At 43.1% G+C, this 23,360-nt stretch overlaps 1 protein-coding gene and 1 long non-coding RNA gene across 6 annotated transcripts in view; one reads left to right on the top strand and one right to left on the bottom strand.

Annotated features, from left to right (window-relative positions):
- Positions 1-2,645: 2,645 nt before the first annotated feature.
- The window catches only part of PCED1B (PC-esterase domain containing 1B), a 149,682-nt gene continuing 128,967 nt past the window's right edge, over positions 2,646-23,360 (bottom strand). Inside the window, exons 5-6 of one of the 3 annotated variants that reach the window (XM_070370669.1) lie at positions 17,032-17,233; positions 2,646-4,280 (exon numbers count right to left, since the gene is read on the bottom strand). In XM_070370669.1, the coding sequence (XP_070226770.1) occupies positions 2,916-4,229 (1,314 nt within the window). In that variant the 5' untranslated portion in view covers positions 4,230-4,280; positions 17,032-17,233 and the 3' untranslated portion in view covers positions 2,646-2,915. Of the gene's footprint in view, positions 4,281-12,690; positions 12,859-12,975; positions 13,117-17,031; positions 17,234-23,360 lie in introns of those variants that run through there. The other 2 variants (XM_014480617.2, XM_070370668.1) reach the window with 2 other exon arrangements.
- Positions 13,080-21,423, top strand: LOC106701208 (uncharacterized). Of its 3 annotated transcripts, none has more exons than XR_011464222.1 (6): positions 13,080-13,214; positions 13,679-13,802; positions 13,920-13,970; positions 17,273-17,328; positions 18,995-19,208; positions 20,840-21,423. It is a non-coding gene; the product is annotated as an uncharacterized lncRNA (long non-coding RNA). The 3 variants fall into 3 exon arrangements; XR_011464223.1 differs by lacking the exon at positions 13,080-13,214 and adding an exon at positions 13,242-13,346; XR_001351702.2 differs by lacking the exon at positions 13,080-13,214 and having other exon boundaries at positions 13,456-13,802.

Here is a 23,360-nt window from a genome sequence, read left to right as displayed (position 1 = left end):
TTTCTCTCATAAATGTTGAATAATTTGGCTCTTTTCACCAGACAATAGCTTGATTGCATTGCATTGCATTTCGACTTAAGGAGTAAGAGGACAATAGCAAAAAATAGGCAAAGAAAAAAGCTCTAAGATGGAAGATAAGGCTAGGGTATGTATGAAATTAACTGCAAGCACCCACTGAAGGCGCCTTCAGGCTCTAAATCCCAGTGGGGGTAGGGAAGTCCCAGAGGTGTTAGCTTTCCAGATGACTTAGGTAAAGTTATGGGAGAGTTCCATAGAAAAGGAATCAAATACATCCTGAATTCTGATTTAATCCCATTATTACTTAAGAATACAATGTGAAGTCATTGTATTCTTGAACATTTAACTAAACATGCTTGAACACCTTTGTCAGGTACACTAGCAGCCATTGGGAATTCAACAGGTGAACAAGACTCCTGCAGAAGCTAACAAACAAGCAGCCACTGAAGCCCCTGAGTGGGGAGCAAAACAAAGGAAATAGAGTGTGTTATGATGGTCCTAATAGCACTTTTAGATTAAATGGTCATGGAAGACCTCTTAGGAGATGACTTGGAAGGTGCAGGTGGAAGAATGAAGAGTTAGATATCCAAAGAACTAGGGGGTAGAGGATGTAGAACATTCCAGGCAAGTGCAAAGACCCAAGTTATAGAAGAGCTTGACATGCTATATAAACAGAAAGAAGTCCTGTGTGGTTGACAGTGTAAAGAACAGTAAGAGTTCTAGAAGATAATGCTTCAGGGACAAACAGAAGCCTGATCATGTAGGACAGCACAAGACACAGTAAGGACTTTACTCTGGGATAATGGATTTGGACTTCTGAGCTCCAGAACTGGGAGGGAATAAATATGTGTTGTTTTAAGCCACCATCTTTGTCATTTGTTACAGCAGCCATAGGAAATACAGGTGGGAAGAAAATTGAGTTTACCTGTACTCTCAAACGTCTAAGAGAAACAGGACTGTTAAGTGATTGATGTCATTTAATTCATAACATAGTAGATTCATCATTGAGTCAGTGTGTGGTGCTCAGCATTGTATATCTAAGAACTCATTCTCCTTGATTCATGAGGCATGATCAGATTAAGGAGGGTGAAAACATATTAACTCACAAAAGAGATATAAACCACACCACCAACTCATTGGCTTATTCATGGAAGCAGAAATACTAAATGCATCAGCTTACTCAGATCAGCAGCTAAGTGCTGCTTGACTTTGCTTGGGAGTTGTAAAGCCAGAATGATGACAATGAGCTCATTTTATTGCCTAAAGTTACCAAATCTCATAGCCTGATGCACTCATCTCTATGGGATGAGAACATTTATACTGGTCAGACGAATCCACTCTCTCCTGACTATGTTGGTACATTCTGACAAATTCTGGCTGGTAGGCAGTACTTTTGTAAAGTCCTCAAAGTCTTTCTGAGTGCATCATAAGGATAATGTCAATTTACATCATCTTCTCAGGTAGTCTCACCGGGAAGTGAGTCTCACCGGGAAGTGAGTCTCACCAGGAAGTCTCACTTCATCTTTCACTCACTGATTCTTTCAAGAAACAGTATTCAGATCTTACTAAATGCCAGATACTTCACTAGGATTTCAGACACAAAGTAAGCTAAAAAGCCCTATTTTTCAGAAATCTTATTTCAGTGGATTAAGAGTTTTCATATATTTCTTCTGTAAATAGCAGGTCTCACTCATGTCTTAAGATTTCATGAACTCCATTTTTGCAGAATAATGTTTCCTTACCCTCATTGTCAAATTTAGGGATGATCCAACTGAGGACCTATAAAGCAGTCAATTCAATGAAAAATTCCACAATCTGGACAATTTTAAGTTATGTCCTATTTTGATCATTTTATCTAAGTATTAATATTTCACTATCTAGAGTGAAAAATCTCAATCTCAATAATTTTTACATTCCTACAAAACAGAGAAGAGAGAGTTGTGGCCACCTGTGCAATTTGCAAGAAAGGGATTTGTACACAGGGTGGTGCCTTGCAGCTCCTAGTTTTACTCTATGATACATTGCCATTGAGTGCAACTTAAGTTTTCTCAAGTCCCAAACTAAAGACTATTAAAGAAATCATAAAGTCACAACCATGCCATCCACTCTGGTTTGCATACAAAAATTACTTGCACATCTAACCAATAAATCTCTGGTTATGGAACTATAGGGGTTTTTTATCATCTCTTCCATGAAAACCATGTTTGGTAAACTTCCCTTCTTGGTTTGTTGTGGTATAAATCAAGTTTGAAAGTTAATATAAACTGGAAACTAGTATAAACTACAAAGGACTAATGGAGAAGTGATTTTTCTGGGTGACCTATAAGAAGTCACTCAGCTCCTGGCCTCAGTTTCCTTCTTTGTAAATGTTAAATTTTATGTCTTTAGTTTTCTCAGTCCTAAGATCCCATGATTTTTTGAGAATCTCTGGTAAATAGCACCACAAAATGTTAAAAGTTATTTCGTTTATTTATAAGAAATCAGATCCATTTTATGGAAACCCTTTGGTGAAATTCCATTTTGAGTAGTTTTGAGGCCATGACCATACAGTAGATATTGTCCCTGCTGTTATGAAGTGTTCAAGAGAAGGGAGAGGCATCATTAAATAAAGACTCAGAAATCCACAATGACGTTTATGAAACAACTTTTTAATTTCAATTGTATATTTACAAAAAGACAGAGAATAAGCAGTGGGAAGGCAGGAATGATGCCTGGCCACCTCCCACCTGAGGGTGCAGAAAGGGGCCATGGACAACATGTATGTGTCAGACTGATCTTCCCTGCCATTATTGATAACAGCAATGGACAAAAGGCTTCAGTGAAGGTCAGTGTATTTGGGAAGAGGCAGACCATCTGTTCAGTCCATGTGCCTGAGAAGGAAGAAGGCCCAAGTCAGTCTATTGAGGCCTTGGCTCTTTATAGGCTGAGGCCCTTCTCTTGGAAGTTTTAGGCCGCCTTCTCCAGGGCATGTAGGGGTCAGGGGGATGATACCTGGGAAAACCCCTATGGACCTCAGGGACCCGTTGCTGATAACAGGGTGGAGGGAAGCGGGGCATAGGTGGCTGGGGACCATACTGAAAGTCACCTTGGACGGCAAATTCTGTTTGGGTAGATGGGGGGACATCTGAATGTAAATAGTTTAAGGAGAATTGATCCGATTGGAAAGGATGGTCTGAAGAAAAACAGGTTTCCTGGGGACAGAATGGGAATGGAGGCATCACCTGGTGTAAGGGGATGGGATGACGTTGTGGGGACAAGAGCGGAAACAGGGGTGGGCAGGGAGGCGTGGGGAGCAGGGGTTGGCGCCCTGGGAGAGGCAAAGGTCTGGGCAGAGGGCAAGCCGGCTGATCTCCGCAGACCAGGGGCTGCCTCTCAAGCCTCCGGCCAGGTCTTCTTCTCCCAGGGCCATCCGGGATCCACTTGTCCACTGGGTCCCGCCGGGGCAGCTCTACCCCCCAAGCGTCGGCCACGTGGGCCAGCAGGAGCTGGGAGAGGTGGCGGTGTGCGCACTGGTTCCAGTGCACTCCGTCCGTCTGCAGGTACTTCCCTGTGTGGCGGCGGAAGTGGAAGTGCAAGTCCAGCACATCGAAGCCGTGCTTTTGGGCCTCGGCAGAGCTGTAGAAATTGGCTTCGATCACACTGATTTTCACGGAGGAGGAGGTAAACTGGACCTCGGGCGGGACGAAGCGGCTGGTGATTTTGTCGCCCACGGGCATGGCCGTGTTCCACACCAGGAGGCACGACTCGGACAGCATCTGGCGGAGGCGCCCAAACAATCTCTCCAGGTTCCGCCGGTAACTAGGCCAGAAGTCCTTCCCGTACCTGGTGATGTCCCAGAGGCACGAGTTCATGATGACCAGGTCCGGGTGGTGCTCACCGGACTGCAGCTCCTCCAGGACGTCCTCCAGGTAGTCGGAGTACACGCGCGTCAGGAAGTAGAAGCGCACCAGGTGCTGGCCGGAGCAGAACTGGCGCACCTCGCGGTAGTGCGTGCCGTTGTGCATGTGGCCCTGCTGGCCCCCATGCACGAGCTCATCCTGCTCGAAAGTGTGCTCCCCCTTGGCCTTGAGCTGGCTGAGTGTGAGCAGGCAGTCCTTCTGCAGCAGGAGCACCAGATCCTTGTACACAGCCCTCTGGACCGAGTCCCCCAGGATAACCACGAACTTGTTGTGGAGCAGCTGCCGCACTTCGGAGGCCAGTAGATGGACCATGACGTCTGCACCGCCTAGCTCTTTTCTTTCACTCAGCGGGTCTGCGGAAGGCTAGGATAGAAGGAGAGAACGCATGGGAGGGACCAACCTCGCGCAGGACAGGATGCAGGAAGGTTCGGTAAGGTGGGCCTGCCCAGGGACTGGGCTGGAACTCTGGCCTGGGGCGTCTGAAGGGCGGGGCTCCACTACCCTTAGCCCGGAGAGAGGGGAGCCTGGAGCCAGAAGCCCTGGTTGGCCCAGAGGAAGTTTCTGCCTGAGACTTGACTTTGAATACCCAGGAAACCCAAGTTCCATGGCCAGGAAGGGCCTCCGCCCTCCCCAGCTGGAGGTGCATCACCCGGTGCCTGGACGCAACTCGGATGCCTGACAAGTGAAGAATGGTTAGGCAGACTTTGCAGAGGTTAAATAATGAGGATTGTGATTAAGCAAGAACACGGAGTGTCATATACTGTTAGCTGAGGAAGTTACATACCATATATGTGGCCATATCGCTGAAATGGTGTAAAATAGCTATGCATACTAAGTTGTGGGAAACCAGGCTCCTCTGCCCATGGGATTCCCTAGGCAAGAATACTGGAGTAGGTTGCCATTTCCTTCTCCAATAGATATGCATAGGTAACATTGAAAGAAAATACACAAAACCAGCTTTAAATAGATAGTAAGATCATGGGGGACTTGCTTCCCCTGTCCTCTTTTTTGTAAATATACTTTACATAGTCTTAAAATCAATTTTAATAAGAACTTAATGTTTCTTATCAATGGAACTTGTAAAAAATAAAATTATAATTCACAAGTGCTTCAGCTGCAATATTCTTTGTTTTTTATTTGAAGGAAATTGACTTTGGCATAAGAAATATATTGAGCTAAAGACCAATGAGAATCTATGTATCTCATGTATCTAAAGGCAAGATATAAGTTTTCTGAGGAAGGTGACCCTTCCCCCACCAAGGAGAGAAGCGTCAAGAAAGAAGAAAACAAGGAACTGTCAATACAAAGATGAGTCTGCATAAACAAACCTTACTAAAATAGCCCTTATTTCCCATTAGGAACCCCTTATATCCCCTTCTCCACACTTTATTATCCTTGAAACACAATTCCCTTTGTTCTCTGTTAAAATGGTAATATAAGCCCAAGTCTACCTAGTTCTTTGAGTTCCATTCCTTTTCTGTGAACTGTTGTGCACACAGATATTAATTTAAAAACTATATGCCTTTTCTATTTATCTACGGTAATTTTATTCACAGGGCCCCAGATACTAATCCTAAGAGTATAGAGAAAAAGTTTTTTCTTTCCCAGAACACTGAATAAGCTGTTAAAAGTTGTGAAACTCATCTTCAGAACTTCAGATTGAGTTTATTTCAAGCTGCCATTTACAGCCATATCCACTAATGAATAAACGCTGGAAACACACTAAAATACTAAGTCTCACATGGGGAGGAACATGGCATGCCCTTCACACACTTACAAAGAAGCTGTTAAAATCTGCTGTGGCTTGGTATTTGTAGGCTATCATGCATTAGTAAAAATTTTAATAGGTGTGGTGGATAGCTATTAATAAATTACACATTTGGTTTTTAAAAGCTATACTATTTGTGGTTTTAAATGAGTATGAGCCCAAAAATAAAAACATAAGTTGGGTAGAGTACAAAAGTGTTCCCCTAAGAGAACAGTTAGAAATATTGGCTTATTTGAATCTTCATTCAAAAACATCTGCTATCAAATAAAAAGCTTAAAACCAAGATTTTGCTCATTGTAGTACAACAAAATTAAACATAAACTCCAAATCCCACTGGGGCTCAGGCATATTCTCTAGTTTATATTCACTCATTCATATAACTCACACTAGTTTATATTCACTTATTCATCCAACTCACACTTACTAAGCACTGACTAAATGCTCCACATGGGGATTCCCTGGTGGCGGAGAGGTAAAGAATCTGCCCAGCAAGCAGGAGACATAGGTTCTATCCCTGGGTAGGGAAGATCCCCCGGAGAAGGAAATGGCAACCCACTCTAGTATTCTTGCCTGAGAAATCCCTTGGACAGAGGAACCTGGGAGGCTCCAGTCCTGCTGCTGCTGCTGCTAAGTCGCTTCAGTCGTGTCCGACTCTGTGTGACCCCATAGACGGCAGTCTACCAGGCTCCCCATCCCTGGGATTCTCCAGGCAAGAACACTGGAGTGGGTTGCCATTTCCTGCTCCAATGCATGAAAGTGAAAAGTGAAAGTGAAGTTGCTGAGTCGTATCCGACTCTTAGCGACCCCATGGACTGCAGCCTACCAAGCTCCTCTGTCCATGGGATTTTCCAGGCAAGAGTACTGGAATGGGGTGCCATTGCCTTCTCTGGCTCCAGTCCATGGGGTCGCAAACAGCTGGACACTACTTAGCAACTATACAACAATAACAAATGCTCCACATGGGGTATATAGAGATGTGTAAAACCTGGTCTTGCTTTTCAGGAGCATATCAGATATATTCATTGATAACTGTAATACAAAGTTGAGAACACTACAGTGTTAGTTGCTCAGTCATGTCTGACTCTTGAAACACCATGGACTGTAGCCTGCCAGGCTCCTCTCTCTAGGCAAGAATACTGGAGTTGGTTGCCATTTCCTTCTCCAGGGGACCTTCCTGACCCAGGGATCAGACCCAGGTCTCCTGCATTAGCAGGCAGATTCTTTACCATCTGAGCCACCAGGGAAGCCCATAGACAAATAAACAAAGGATGTGAAACTGGTTTGTAAACAGAGCTGGGCTGCTAGGGCGATAAGGAATCATGTCTGTGCACAAGTGTGCCAGGGTGCCTGTTCATGTCCAGGTCAGGATGTGAGTCTGGAGGTCTGCCAAAACAGAGTGAGACGCAGGCAGAATGGAGCACTGAAAGCGGCCAGTCAGGAGGAAGCTTTGTATCTGTATCTGTCTTTGACTGGCTGTGTGATCCTGGGCTAGTCCCTGCCCTATCTGGTGCCAGGGTCCTTTCCCGTACAATGACAGTCCCGGGTTTCATGCTGCAGACACCCAGTTTCACCTTCTAGGCCAGGCAGGGCTGGTCCTTTGTGCTCCCTGGGATTTGAGTGTGCAGTGAGGAAGAGAGTCGAGAGAGAAGAAATCATCAGAGAAGGGTTGGAGTAGAAAGGAAATGTGGAAGGGGGATGTGACAGAGCATCTGGAAGAGCAGACTCAAGGCCAGGATGGGAAACGGCCAGAGGCTCTGGGTCAGCTACCTTCAAGTGCCATGAAAACAGAATGAGCAGGTACAATGGACGTTCAGGATCTCTGCAAACAGGACTCCTCTACCCCAGACCCAAGTCTCCAAAGTGTAAAGTGAAATCTTTTCCCAGTGTTTTCAGGGTTCCCATGCTTGCTCCTTGGAAGAAAAGCTATGACAAACCTAGATAGCGTATTAAAAAGCAGAGATGTAGTTGTGTGAGAGTTGGACCATAAAGAAGGCTGAGCACTGAAGAATTGATGCTTTCAAATTGTGGTGTTGGAGGAGGCTCTTGAGAGTCCCTTGGACAGCAAGAAGATCAAACCGGTCAATCCTAAAGGAAATCAACCCTGAACATTCATTGGAACAACTGATGCTGAAACTGAAGCTCCAATACTTTGGCCACCTGATGAGAAGAGCAACTCATTGGAAAAGATACTGATGCTGGCAAAGATTGAGGGCAGGAAGAGAAGGGGGTGACAGAGGATGAGATGGCTGGATGGCATCACCGACTCAATGAACATGAGTTTGAACAAACTCCGGGAGATGGTCAAAGACAGGGAAGCTTGGCGTGCTGCAGTCCATGGGGTTGCAAAGAGCTAGACATGACTAAGTGACATGTCAGAGCAACAAACGCTACCCCAGTTCTACGTGCCCTCTCTGGGTTGGACTCTGGTCATACTCTGTCCTAGTCCCCTAGGGTAGAGGACACCATTCCTTTCCATTAGAATTCCCTCCCCTAGGGTGGCAGATGTGACAACAGAGTGCGGTCTCCTTCAGCGGTACTGTGTTTACAGGTCCAATACATTGCTTCTCTGTGTGTGAAGTGCCCTGGGCTTGAACTCATGGATGTGAGTCAAATTTGCTGCTTAAAAGTTGTGGAGAATGGAGGCACTTAAGTATATTTGTGAAAAACAACGCTTTTCATCTGTAATTTTCCTCAACTGTAAAATGGGACTTTTAGCACCCACTTCAGAGATTTGATCTGAAGAAGTGGATAGAACAATGTCCTGATAAATAGGGTGGATATGAGTTACTATTTATAAAGCAAGTTCAAGAACACTTGGATAATCATCTGTAAACGAGGGTTACACTATTTGTGCTGTAGAGATCAAATGACAAGAAGCAAGTGAGATTTTGAATAAAACAAAACTAATGTTATTTGAACAGATACCCATGCCAAATGCTTGGCAAGTGTTACCCGATTTGTGAGATAAGAAGGATCTTCATGTGATGGAAGTGAAAGTCACTCTGTTTAGTCGCTGAGTTGTGTCCAGCTCTTTTTGACCCCCTAGACTGTAGCCTGCCAAGTTTCTGTCCATGGAATTCTCCAGACCAGAATACTGGAGTGGGTAGCCGTTCTCTTCTCCAGGGGATCTTCCCAACCCAGGAACTGAACCCACGTTTCCGCACTGCGGGCAGATTCTTTATCATCTGAGCCACCAGAGAAGCCCACCAGGGAAGCCTACCAGGGAAGATTTAAAGCTACTGATGGCAAACTGTCCCTGTGGGAGATAGCCCTTAGAGCAGAACCTCCTGCAGTCTGAACCCCAAAGCTCAGGCTCAGGTCAGGGAGATGGGAGAAAAGTGTTTCAGTGTGCCTTTAAGCATAGACAGGAAATCCTTTGGGCTTCCCAGGTAACTCAGTAGTAAAGAATCCGCTTGCCAATGCAGGGGACTGAGGTTCAATTCCTGGGTTAGGAAGATCCCATGAAGAAGGGAACGGCAACCCACTCTAGTATTCCTGCCTGGGAAATCCCATGGACAGAGGAACCTGGCAGGCTACAAGCCATGGGGTCACAAAGAGTCGGACACAACTCAGCGACTAAACAGCAGCAGCAGTAACAGGTAATCGTTAACTCCGCCTGCTCAGGGGAGATGATCCATGTGACCTTAGGGGGCTGGGGAGCTGCAAGTGAGAATACAGATATTGGGTTGATCAAAAAGTTCCTTTGGGTTTTCCAAGGCTGTTGTGGACAAACCTGAAGGAACTTTTTGGCCAATTCAATATAGATAGATATGATCTCAAGCAAGAGACCTGCAAAAATTAAAAGACCTGTGTTTTAGAATAGCCAAAACAAATTTCTACAGATTTTAGAGCCTCACAGTATTTGAGAAATTCTGGCTGCCTTATATGCTGACCAGTGAACCTAACCCACCCAGATACTGTTACAAGGGCTTAGAGCCAAAATCAAGCAAAAATGTCCAGCTGAGAATTTCTTGCTGTTCTTCTGCAATGTAACATGCAGACTGGACTGTAGAAAAGAAGGGAGGAGGAAGTGACTGGGAAGAAACATTCCAGTTAGAAGCTGAAACTGAAAGGAAATTCATGAAATTCTTGATAAACTTCCTGTCACAACTGTAACAGGATTAACAAATCAGACCCCCTCAGGACCGTGGGAAAAAATCATTTAAACTAAGATGTCAAGCATGAAAAACAAAACCTAACAAAAAACAAAGTAATTTTTTTGGGGGTGGGGTAAATGAAGAATAATTTGGAGAGCTGAATCTTCTCTGGTCTAAAAAAAAAAAAAAAGTTGGCAAGTTTCATTTTCAAAGCTCCTTTGATTTATAAAAATGAAACAAAAAAAGAGATTTGAAAACTATCAGTTCAGTGATTTTTTTTGGCCTAAGGGTTTTTCTTTGCTTCAAACTTGCAAAAACTTAACAGCTATTTTATAGATTAATTGACTCGTTCATTAAGAAATTTATTGAGAACCAGATATAATGCTAGGTGCAAGGAGTAGCTATAAAAAGGCAGTCTCTTTCAAGAGGATGGGTAAGAAAGTGGACACATAAAAATATCAGTTAGAACTGATGATGTAAATGAAATATCAAAGCTGGTATGAAGAGTCAAGGAGGAGGGAAGAGGAGATAAATGGATGATCAGTGCAATCTGTGAGTCCAACCTCAAATTAAAATCGATTTTTAAACGAGTTTTATGATGATTCCTCAAATTTTAATTGTAAGCAGTTTCATGTTTTTCTGTTTTCAGAGTAAAATTTGGGCTTTGGCTAATGCTCTGACAGAAATATACATTATTAATGGCTACTATTGATGCTACAATAAATTATTTTGAGGCATCTTGCTTATATTTCTGTTCGGGGATAATTAATTTTTAATGGCTTCATAAACCATCATTTATAAAATCATTGACTAATGCATTATAACTATCACAAACCAAACACATAGCATTTGGTTTTTTACTAATCAGTGGGTTGTAGAAATTATGTTAGTCTTTTTGCTTTTCTTATTGATTTTTGGTAACAGGAAGAGTGGCAAAGATATATAGGCCAGTAACTCCAGAGACCCTACAAAAAAGTCTTAAATCACACAGGTAATCACTAACAATTAGGATGCTGTTTTGATTAGTTGTAGAAGTACTTTACCTAGTTCAAAGTTTCTTGCACATGACTAACCATCTTAATGCAACATTGTACTAGGCATATTAAATAGATCATTTTCTCCTAACTGCATTTTTGGTGATCACATCTATGTTTGAACTATCTAAGATTCCCTTAAATGTTAATAGAACAGATTGTGCAAATAAGAAAATTATTTTTCATGAGCTCACCTGTACAGCATACCAATTCTTGATATTTGTTTAGTTTTCTAAGTGGAATTTAATCTTGTCAAAAATTAAATTGGTATCATGTCAAGTTTTCAAAGGAAAGAGAAAAGCAAAAGATTCAAATTTCTCTTCTGAGGACGGGGATTTCTCAAGAGACTGACCTTTTTGATTTGGGCCAAGTTACTCGTCTATAAACATGAAAATGGAAATCATGCAGTCCTATTATTTTAAAAAGTGGTTTTAGGTGAAATTTTTAAAGATATATGAAAGTACTGTGAAATCCTATGATAAATAAAGCAACAGAAAGTTGTTTTTCAAATAGTAATCATTGGAAAGACCGATTTTAATGCCGCACCCCCAATAACCTCACGTGCAATATAGGCCTTAGCTCTGCAGTTCATTAATTCAGAAAAAATATAGAAAACTTTGTATACCTTGGTCTGTGAATCTGTCATTCCGTAAGTTTGGCTACATCCTCCAACAACCCTCATGGTTCCTCTGCCCCATCCCAACACATATGTCATATGACCCCTATTTCTCACTTGGCTATTCAGTTAGTTATACGCCACAGCTAAAATCTCAGAAACTTACGGTATAAATGGAAAGTTGAATTTAGACTAATGATCTTCAAACTGGGCTCCACGTAACCATTAAAATCTCCTTGTGGAGGCATGAATCTCTGTGGACACATTCAAATTTGTATCCATACCGTCTTCACTGGGCCACAAGCTTAATTTGTGATTTTTTTGGGGGTGGGTAATAAAATACCAACAGAAGAATTGCACACATTTGAAGAGTTTGAAAATTGCCAAGTTTAAAAATCCTTAAGGCAGCATATTTTTCACATTGTAGTAGTCTAATATAAAAAATTTCCTATGGACTATACAAAGAAATGCAGGAAACATCCTTAATGAATGAAATCCTCACTATCAGGTTCATAGTACCTGATAGGCAGGTAACTTCTATAAAAACAAGAAATAAACTATGGAGACTTTATTCAAAGAGCCCCATTAAACAAACAAAAAGCAACAAACAAACAAAACCCACAAAACTTGTGTTTTACCAAAGACTGCGATTCATGGGGTCGCAAAGAGTCGGACACGACTGAGCGACTGATCTGATCTGATCTGAGTGTAAAGTGGAAAAAAATCAGCCAAAAAATCAAAGCAATTCAAACAAAATGTGATTTCAATCATGTACAGCCATTGACAAACTTCCACATTCTGGTCTTCCACATTCCACCATTTTACTTAAACCACATTTGCTAATTCTCTACCTATTAGTCCTTTAACAGGAATGAAAGATACTGAAAGGCAGTGACCCCGCTTTCACTTCCAGCAGATGACAAAGTCAAAAGTGGACTCTGGCCTTGAACAGCTGTGTGCTCTGGGATGGCCTCCCCCACCCCCAACCCCCCCGACCCCTGCGCCGCAATTTTTTCTGTTGTCAAACAGGGGTAATAGCCCCCACTTCACTCAATAATAGTGAAGATAAAAGATCCACGTCAGCGTCCATCAAGGGCCTAGGAAAATACCAGTCTTGCATTAGGCACCTTTAAACCCTTAGCACAACTCCTCCCCTGGGGAGCACACTAAGCCTGCTGAGGGCAGCTGGCTCTGGCTCCCTCCCTCACACTTCAAACCCACAGTTCCTCTCCTCCCTCCTGCAGGGGCCAAGAGATACCTCCTCAGGTGTGAAGGCGATCCCTCAACTCACGGCCGGTCTCCTACATGCCCGGGCACTTTGCTCCAGGAGGTCCCTCAGAGAGGGGAGAATTATGCATTCCACGTTCTCTTCACTCTCCCTGGGCTGGCTCCTTTCTTTAAACCTTAAACATATTCTAGTTTCTTGCTTTAAAAAAGAAAGGAAACTTCTTTGACTCCACCTCCAGGACAGTCCTATCTTTTGTTTCTACTTCAAGGCCACTTTTTACAAAGTTGTTTGAACTGGCTGTGTCTGGGTCCTCACCTCCCACTCACTCCTCCGTTTACTTGAAATTTGGCTTCCAGCTCCACCAAAGCGAAGAAACGTTTGTCAGCAAATCCCCAACGATTTCCTTGTTCCTTTCAGCGGCTGCTTCTTGGGCCTTATCACATCTATAGCATTCCTAGTTCCCCGGGGCTGGGGCACTGCGGAAGATTCCCCTCTGTAACCCTGCCCGAGAGTCTGACACCGAGGCCGCCCGTCTCACCTCCCCCATATCCTTCGTGAGTTTCTCTTTCTCTGGCGATCCCCAAACGTCGGTCTTTCTCAAGGCCCACTCACTGCCTCCCTCCTTCCTTTCTTCAGCATTCTTTCCCTCGGTAAATTCATCCACACTCTCTGCGTCCACCCGTAAGGTGAACAGAAAGCCCTCTTTGTCCCTACAGTTCTGGTTTACCTCTGTTTTTCCAGACTAATTGTTGATCGCCACCCTTCCCCTAAAAGTCCTAGTTAGGATGGAAACAAACGATACACTCCCCATATCACTTACTATTTGTATGCAGATGACTCCGAATTGGGGCCTTAAAAGCACAGAGGCTGAGAAGGTGGGCCCTCGAGTCAGCCCCCTGGGTTTAAACCCTGCTCCATTGCTTTATTAACCTCTGAGACCCTGGGGCGATAATGTAATCTCTCTGCACTTAAGAAATCTTACCTACAAAACAGGAATACTAACACGGACTTCTTTTAGAATCAAGGGTTAAATGAACACATGCGAAGGCCTTTGCATACGGTCTACCATATTTTTAAGTGAATAAATTTAGCTATCTCAAACTTGTCTCCTGAGTTCCTGACGTTGTAGTGAGTAGAATAAGGTGAGTTCAGGTGAGATTTCCTGGGGGTGGGCAGGGAGGAGCAAGAGGTGACTTAGTCTGTGTGGGCTTTTTATCACTTGTAAATTCTTTGGATACCACTATTCTCCCATCAAACAGGCTGAATTCCTCACCGAAGACTCCTGTGACCTTTGAACAATCCTTCCAAAGGTAAATATCGGTCATCCATGGGAATGACGGTGGTCTATTTTTCTGTGCACTTTCAGAGAACTGCTATACAATTTACGCTTAATATTGGCTGGGGATAACTTGGTGGAAATAAACTCTGCTTCTAAAATGCTTGGGTCAAGTCATTTTTATTTTTCATGACTGGCCATTTCCACCATTCCTAAAACATCAAAATTCTTCAGTGACAACTTGGATATGGATCAGCTCAACAGTTTCTTGGCAATTAAAAGAAAAAAAAAAGATGTAATTTTAGAAAATACTTTAGGAATGAGAATGTTGCTATATATTTTAGGAAACTGAGCACAGTTTCACCTCTTTTAGATTTTATGGCTAACTTTTCTATTTTCCATAGATTTCTCATAATACCTACGGAAGTGTGTCTTACTTTGATTGAAACTTTTCAAAATAGGAGAGATTTTATTTTATACATGTTTTCTCATGTTTCTCAATTTCGTATCTTCATTTTCATCTGATACACTAGCCTAACTAACTACAACAGTTTGCATTTACAGACTTTGTTTTTTAACCTAGGAGATGATCCTTCCTTCTGTGCATCTCTCCAAAGCTTGTGGATGAATTACAAAGCTTGTGTATACCCAGAGGGCTTTTTCTTAAGCACTCCCTGTTTGATCTGTGACTCAGCATTGTGTTCCCTAACCCCTTCCTCTCCTGAAATTCTGTTCCTTCTTTAAGACCCAGTTTAAAATACAGTTCTAAGAGCCTTCTCTGTTCCCAGAGAGAAAAATTCCCCCCTTCCTCTGACAGATACCTCTGTTTAGCCCTTGGTTCTGGCTTCTCTGGTGGTTCAGATGGTAAAGAATCTGCCTACAATGCAGGAGACCAGGGATCAATCTCTGGGTTAGGAAGACCCCTGGAGAAGGGAATGGCTACCCACTCCAGTATTCTTGCCGGGGAATTCCATGGACAGAGGAGCTTGGCGGGCTACAGTCCATCAGGTTGCGAAGAGCCGAACATGACTGAGTGACTTTCTGCTTTATTGTATAATTAACTGTCTATGTCTTCCTACTCCAGTACATCCTGGTCCTGGGGAGCAGAAATGGGTCTCACCTATCCTTGTACCCCTCATGCACCAGTGTCTGAGGCAGAATATGGTTATTACCCATTGAGCATTTACCCTGTGCAAGGCCTCTTCTAGACTCAGGACCTAGTGAAGAAGGAACTATTATACCCATTTTATAGATGAGTAAACTGAGGCTTGGAGAAGTTATGTCAATCATCCAAGGTTGTACAGCTGCTGAGAAGAGACAGCACTCACCCCTTATGGACAGTGACTCTTCTGCTTGATTAGATAAGCATAAGATTTTGTTTTGCTTCTTTAGGAGGAAATATGGCTCCAGAGACTGAGCTTTTAACCTCAGCTATACATATATAGTGAAATCAAGAGGAAAAAATAATTTTACCAAAAAAAAAAAAGTTGCATATAGTTTTCCTTTTTTTTTTCTCTGTTGATAAACAAAACAAAGCAATGCTGTGTGAACAGCTTTAAATTTTTCTTTGTGAAAACAGGACAAGTATGAAGTCAACCTAGTTTTTTACCACTTATAGTTAACAATTCTGAGTGAGTCAGTGGGAAAGTCAGGGCTGCACTAAAGCCACATTTGTGTTTCAAATGTTTCTATACTTATATTGACTACTCTAGATTCAACAGTTGAGTAAGAAGTTTCCATGATTGTAAAGGGTTGGGGTGGGGGTGATAATATTGACTAAATTACTTTCAACTGATGAACAGGTTGGATTCTGAAAATTCTGTCTCTAGGAAGGGCCACAGAAGCCCATGTAACCAGCGATGAGAGCACTAGTCTGAGTCAGCAGGCCAAAGGTTTCTGCCACCACCAATGCTCACTTTACCTCTGTGTGTTTAAGCTTGAAGTTGGAGAAATGGCCCCTATGTTCCTCTAGGGAGATTGTCCAGAAGAGCTTTTAAAATGAGATTATTTTATTATTGCTGTTGGTATTATTTTTAAACAATATTATCTAGTATTCAGATAGGTTTGTATGGGGAGCAAAGGTTTTGAATGGGAAAATGGGATTCTAAGAGCCAGTTTCTGTCTGCTCCCTACCAACACTATTTGGTAGAGGGATCTGGAAGGTCTGGGTTCCCACTGCTCTGTGTGGGATTTCCCTAGGTTTCAAGCCCAAAGCTGGGAACAAGAGGAGGGACCAGGTGGAGGGGAGAGGGCCAAGGGAACTGAAACCACCACCACACCAGGCCTTTCCCAAGTCATGCTTTCCTCCCTTCAGATCTGAGTTTGGGCCTAAGAGTTTGTTCCTACTGTGTGTTCAGCAGAGCTCTTACCCCTTATCCCTCAGTAACAAAACTAATCCAACGGCACTGCCTACCTCAGGGTTAATTGTGGAAATGAAATGCTCTGTAAACTCCATGGATGTTAAATGTTATTCTGAGTCATCTCAGCATATTTGGGGGATGGGACTTAGCAGTTAAGGAAACTGTCCAGTGAAATGAAGTGTTATCTTATTATTTAAAAATTTAACTTATTATTTAGTGACATTGTTTAGTACCCTCCAAACAGTATGCTCAGTGTTTTGTCTTCTCTATTTATTCCTCTTAAGACCTGGATAAAATTGGTACTTCATTTTCTCCATTTTACACATTCAAAAATTAAAAGATTGAGTCATCTGCCCAAGGTCATCCATTTTATAAAAAGCAGAGCTAGGAGTCATAACCGATGCCAAGCCTTTGTGGTCAACCACAACATAAAAGATTACACAGACAATAGAAGCGTCATCTCTTTTCTCCAGTTCACAGCTCACTGTTTCCTTGCACTGTATGCTTTTAGAGATTTAGTGGCTTATCAGTCATGCACCCTTATTAGACAATATTACAATGATAACAGTTGTCTCTTTAGGACTCTTCAGTTAAGTGGAGGTGGGGTGGAGTGGACTAGGCTGGTGATTCCTTCCTATACATTAAGTGCCCCAAAAATGAGGATCCTAAGAAAGGCTGGTCAGAAATGTGAAATAGTAATGCTTAAAATAAAATGGCAAAACTGAAAGTACTTACTCATTAAAGTAACTGGTGATTTAGAAATGTACTTCTCAGTTGGTCCTAGATCTTTTCCCTAGAGAGACTCCTTTCTCCGCTGGAGGTTGAAGCGTCAGGTGGGAGAGCCCAGAACCTGGGCTCAAGGCAGGTAAATTCACCTCTGGGGGCTGCTCCGTTTGTGAGCCAGCGTCTGGGGAGAAGAGGCCATTTCCGGTGGCATCTGGAGCAAATAACATAAATCAGCACTTTCTTGCATTAGGAAGTGGAAGACTAATGACGGAAGCGTTAAGAACTGGGCAAATACGAAACAAACTGGTAAGTAAATCAAACTAGAGCTTCTTCCTGAAATTTGGCTCTTAGCTTGCTTTCATTTCACATTTCTAAGTAATCTGGGTGTAATGTCTATTGACTCTTGCTTTGTTTCATTTTAACAATTCAAACTCTGGGTTCTTATCACCCTTATTTGTGTGGTTTGTCCACAGCTGGGAAAGCTATTAGAAGGGGAAAGGGGGAAAGACTGGGGACTGGAAGCAGAAGTGAAAAGAGAGATAAGAGAAAATGATGAGAGGAAGACTGGTCCCTTTTCTAATTAATTTTTTAAAGTCAGAATCCTGATTTTTTGTATGGGGGCATTAGAGTTTACAGGCCACTTTCCAATCCCTTCCCTTGCTCCTCCCACCTCCTGTGGGTGGCAGGATAGGCCATTCTGCAGCTGCAGAAAGCAAGGGGTCTCAGCCACAGGCCTCTGGTAAACAAAGTGGCAAAGCCTCCTCTCCTGCTCCCCTGGAAACCATCAGGTGACAGGAAAGGGAAATGGGAAATGGTTCTCTGATTGATTAGATAAGCTCAGAGCTTTGTTTTGTTTGGGAAGGATCTGACTTGGAAGAGGAGTATCACTTCTACACATCCCAAGAGGAAAGAGAAGGAAGAAATAAATCAGAAAAAAAAGAAAACAAGAGGAAGTGAAGTTTTAGAAGTTTTCTCCCAAGAGTGAACTTTCTAAAGTATGTCAAACACTTTAGGATAAGGTATCTCTCCATTGCTTTAAATGGTGTAAGATACCTAAGGAACAAGAGTAATAGATTCCAAAATAGTGCTGAAATAATGTCCTTCATCCCTTGATTTTTTTTTTTTAATTCTGTTTCAGGTAAATTGGCCTATTAAGTGATGCATTTATCTTTTCTTGAAAAATATTACTTTACTTTGCTCACTGCTCAATGTATGGCTTAAGAATTAATCCCACACATTACACTGTTTTTATATCCTATTTTCTATAGCCACAAATCAAATTATTTCACACTTTTCCCATGAATTTAATTACAATCATTACTGTGTCTCAAGGCAGGGCTGTACCTAGAACCCAACTGATAACTTTTGTATTTTAAACTTCAGAGTGGCTTGTGACATCACTTTGAAAATGTGCCATTATTTGATTCTAGCTATTCTACAAATGAGTTGCAAATCTAACTTTAGTATTTTAAAATTCAGAGTAATTTGTGAAATAACTTTGAAAACTTGCCATTATTTTGAGTCTAGCAATTCTGTAAATGAGTTGCAGATCTTTCCAGTTCTCTAAATTCCAGCTAGTGTGTACATGGTGAGAATAAAAGAACAATTTAGAGGATGACTAAAATTCACATAATCATCCTAAGACCAGAGAACAGAGGAGCTGTAATAATGCAAATGCTAATCTCACTTGTACTCTTTAAATTCAAAATAAAATTTTTTGAGACCAAGTAACAGATTATTTCCCACAGATTTTCTTACTTCCAAGAACTTATTATGATATATGGAGAGAGTTACAATTGCTGTTCTGGCCCCATTTCATGTTCTATAGCTCAGTGAGCTGGCTTTCTCACCCAGCTTTTTCCTAAAAGATAATGAGAACTATGCATGTATAATGTTTTACACTTAAAATGTGCTATCACAATAAATCCTGGTTTACAAAGTAAGGCAAGCTCTCATTATCTTCACTTTGCAGATGGTGAAACTGAGGGAGAGCTGAAATGACATACGTCACCTTGATGGGTCAGCACAGGATGGAGCACACCTGAGTGCAGGCGGGCATGTTCACGGCCCTCTGCGGGGGAAGTCAGACAGGGTACACTGGCCTCACTGTCATCTTTACACCATTTTGCTTGTTTCTAGAAGCTACTTAATGCACAGGGTGCAAAAGTTCAAAAGGTGTATGAGAAGTAAGTTTCTTTCCCTTTCTTGTTCCCTAATCCCTTACTCTTCTTTCTAGAAACAATACTGTCACACCTTGTCTATTCTACCAGAAATATTCTCTGCAGATATTCTATATGTCTCAGAAATATTTTATTCTCTTTTTTCCTTTTGAAAGAGTCAACTTCCATTTTTATTGAAGGCTCTGGAAAAAATACAAACGCCGCTTAGAACCAGTAGTAAACTGCAAAAAATCTGGTAAATCATCCAGACTGTTGTAAGCACTTAGATGTTTGAAATGCTGTAGAAAACTTGAGAGTCACAACAGCCTATGAAAAGAGGTGGGCTACTGTCCTTTTGGGTTTGGCCCTGATATCCCATCTGGGGATAACTCAGAAAGCTTGATCTTGATTTGTGATGTGGTAATTTCATGTCTTTTGATGGAGAGGACTGGAGCCAGAGCGATGATGCTATGAAATAAAGTGAACTGCCGCATGTCTGACTTTGGGGCCAAACAGACTTGGGTTTGAAACTTGATTCTTTGACTTTGGGAGTCACTTAACTCCTCTGTGACACTGCAATTTTCTCATCTGTGAAATAAGGATAGTAATAACCACTACCAAGAGGCATGGGTTTAAGGAGAAAATAGATCCAAGTACCAGGTACACTGCCATGGCTAGTAAAATATATCTGTATCATTAGTCATGGCTCATTTTATTCAGTCTTTCCCTCATTCATTCAAAATAATTGTGGTAGGCACTGTACGAAGTGCTGGGGAGAAATTGCTGTGAATATGGTGGGGGGAAACCCCAAAAAACCCTTGCCCTTATTGAGTTGATCTTTTTGTTAGGGGAGGCAGGTACTAAAGAGCAAGTGAAATAATACGTTAGATAAATGAGGATAGGAACATGATTGCTGGATAGGGTGAATGTAAGGACTGCGGGTTGGAATTTTAAATAGGGTGGTGACGGGGTTCATGCAGCACTTTGACATGTTAAATATTTTAAGCTGAAAGAATGTGAGAAACAGCAGGTACTGAAAAGACTCTGACCACCACCCCCACCCTTCCCCACCCAACCCTGAAGCAAGTCTTAAGACCCTGTGTGGGAGAAGCTCTGTCCGTTTAAGAAAGAAACATCCTTGGACTTCCCTGATAGCTCAGATCATTAACAATCCGCAGATCCCTGGGAAGATCCCCTGTTGAAGGGAATGGGCATCCACTTCAGTATTCTTGCCTGGAGAATTCCACAGACAGAGCAGCCTGGGGCTACAGTCCATGGGAACGAAAAGAGTTGGACATGACTGAGCGTCCTACACATACACAGCATCCTTATCTCTGAAGACAAAGGGACTCCGAGGAATTCCAATAAACAGGGCTTGCTAAGTTCCCTCAGTTCACTGCCCTTAACTCTCACCCTTTGTCCTATTGATCTTCAAATCCAGTTTGAAAACATTCAGGCCTATTCAATGGATTCGAGTTTGAACAAACTCTGGGAGATAGTGAAAGACAGGGAAGCCTGGCATGCTGCAGTCCATGGGGTCGCAAAGAGTCAAATAGACTGAGTGACTGAATATCAACAAGAATCCTCCCTTTGGGTCTTCATTTCTTTAGAAAGGCTAATTTGTAACTTTTCTCTTGTTAATTTGTCTTTTGTTACAGAGATCCTGCTAAGAACAGTGCAATGTGGAAGTAAACAACCTTGGTTCAGAGGAGGCTGCTGTTGAGAAGTTGAGGGTGGAGGTGGGGGGATGGAGCAAACTTGGTGGAAATCTGGTGGGAGGAAGCACCAAGCAGAGAGAACAACAAGGAAACGAATTGACTGGGCTGGAGAGAACAAGGGAGGAAGACACAGGAGATGGACTTTCTTCACACAGAGAAGAGAGAGGCAGATGGTGACGGAGTCCTTGGGCCTAGAAAAGAAAACATCGGTCTCCAAGGCCCTTGCTGAATCATCTAACTCCGGGGAAAACAAAACCGAACTTTAAGTCCCGCCCTGATGCTCTGGGACTTAACCATCCCCTGCCCAGGGGACTTATTGCCCCCCTGCCCAAAACCTCCCACCCCCTGTTCAACTACAAATGCCATCTCAGCTGAAGATTACTGAAAACGTCCTGCCTGCCTAACATTTCCCTCATCGCTTCCACAAACCTCCCTTTAAATATGAAGCCTCCCTGATCCCTCTCACACGCAGCCTGGTCGTTAGGCCGACTGTCACCCCTCCTTGCCTGAATAAAGGTAACTACTTCTCTTGAGGTCGTCCCTCCTCCTTTTCTGCCTTGGCCCGAACTGTACCTTACAGCTGGGAATTCCCTGGTGGTCCAGTGGTTAGTTAGGACTCCATGCTTTCACGCTGTGGGTGCGAGTGAGGGCTTGGGTTCCATTCCTGGTGGGATCCTGGAGAACTAAGATACCATAAGCTACACTGTGGGGCCCAAAAAAACAAAAATTCAGGGAGAGGGGCAGATTAAGGGTCATTGAAAGGACTTGGGCTTGTTATTTGAAAGCTGTTGTGAGGGGCTTGAGCAGAAAATTAACACCCACCTTAATAAGATTGGGATGTGAGGGAAAGCAGGAAGACCAATTAAGGAAGTTACCAAGTAATGCAGGAGTTGAGGCTTAAACCAGAGTGACATTAGCCAAGGAATGAGAAAGAGTCAGATTCTGGATATATTTTGAAGTAGAGGTGACAGGATTTGCCTGTGGAGAGAGGACGGGGTGTGAGAGAAGGGGGGAATATAGAGCTAGCTCCATGGCTCTTGGCCTGAGCACAAGAGGGACGAAGTTACTGAGATGGAGAATCTCTGGGAGAAACAGATTTGGGGGTGGATGGCTTGTTCCCTTTTTGAGATTCCTTGTACACATCTAAAGTCAGCTGTGGGGCGGGGATTTGGCACTGGGCAGAAAGGACTAGCCTAGAGAGAGCAGTTTGGTTTGGGTTTGGATGCTGTTGCCAATGGAGATGGTGAAGCTACAGAAGAAAAGAGGTCTGAGAATTCCTGGGAGGTCAGGAAGAGGAGAGGGAACCTGGAAAGGGCCTGAGAAGGAAGAGTCAGTGACCGCAAGAACAAAGTATAAGGTCCTGGAAGCCAAGAGGAAAACGTGTTTCAAGGGAGGAAGGATGGTCTCAGTCAGAGATAGGTAATAAGTCAAGTGGGATGTTTGACCACTGGCAGGACATTGGGTGACCTAGACAGTGTTGGGGACAACTGCTGATTACAGTGGTTAAGAGAATGAGAGGAGAATTAGTGGCAGTGCCACCCTCCAGGAGTTAAACTATAAGCAAAGGGAAACTAAAGATGTGGGGAAGTGGGGGGAAAAGAAATTTTGTTCCTTTTAAGATGGGAACAACAGTAGCGTGTTTGTATGCTTACAGGAATGATTCCATAAACAGGGAACAAGATGCTGCAGGAGGAATGGGAGAGAATTCTGGAGCCATTCCCTTGAGTTGGTGAAAGGACTGGTCTCTAGGGCCCAAGTGGAGAGGTTGGCCTTGGATAGGACGGTGGACATTCAACCAAAGAAATGCCAGGAAAGACACAGGATGTGGTGAAGGTACCAGCGGGTAGGGGTTTTCCTGACTGCTCTTTTCTCAGGGAACTAGGCAGCAGGGTCCAGGTCACCAACTGAGAGTGAACCTGGGGAGGGTGGTATTAGAGGTCTGAGGATGGAGAAGTGAAAGTGAAGTCAAAGTCACTCACAACTGTTTGCGACCCCATGGACTATACAGGCCTTGGAATTCTCCAGGTCAGAATACTGGAGTAGGTAGCCTTTCCCTTCTCCAGCGGGTCTTCCCAACCCAGGAAGATCTGGCGGCTTCCCAAACTGGGGTCTTCTGCATTGTGGGTGGAGAAGGTATGAAATAGTCATCTGGGGAATGAGGAGGCTGTCTACTCAATAGCATGGGGCCCCACTCAAAGCTGGGAGCCCTTACTTGGATGGGCTTCCCTGGTGGCTCAGACGGTAATGAATCCACCTGCAATGAAGGAGACACAGGTTCAATCCCTGGATCCCTAGGAGAAGGAAATGGCAACCCACTCCTGAGAAATCCCATGGACAGAGGAGCCTGGCGGACTATAGTCCATGCTCAACAGGGGTGTTTGGTTTTCTCTAGTCTGTTTCAGCCGCAGAGGTGCAGGTACAGAGTAGGCAAAAATAATATTTATTCAGATTGGAGTTTTGC

This window comes from Bos mutus, chromosome 5 (genome assembly GCF_027580195.1).
Source record: "Bos mutus isolate GX-2022 chromosome 5, NWIPB_WYAK_1.1, whole genome shotgun sequence".
In the NCBI taxonomy this organism is placed as follows: Eukaryota; Metazoa; Chordata; class Mammalia; order Artiodactyla; family Bovidae; genus Bos; species Bos mutus.
This window is presented reverse-complemented; position numbering and strand designations above follow the sequence as displayed.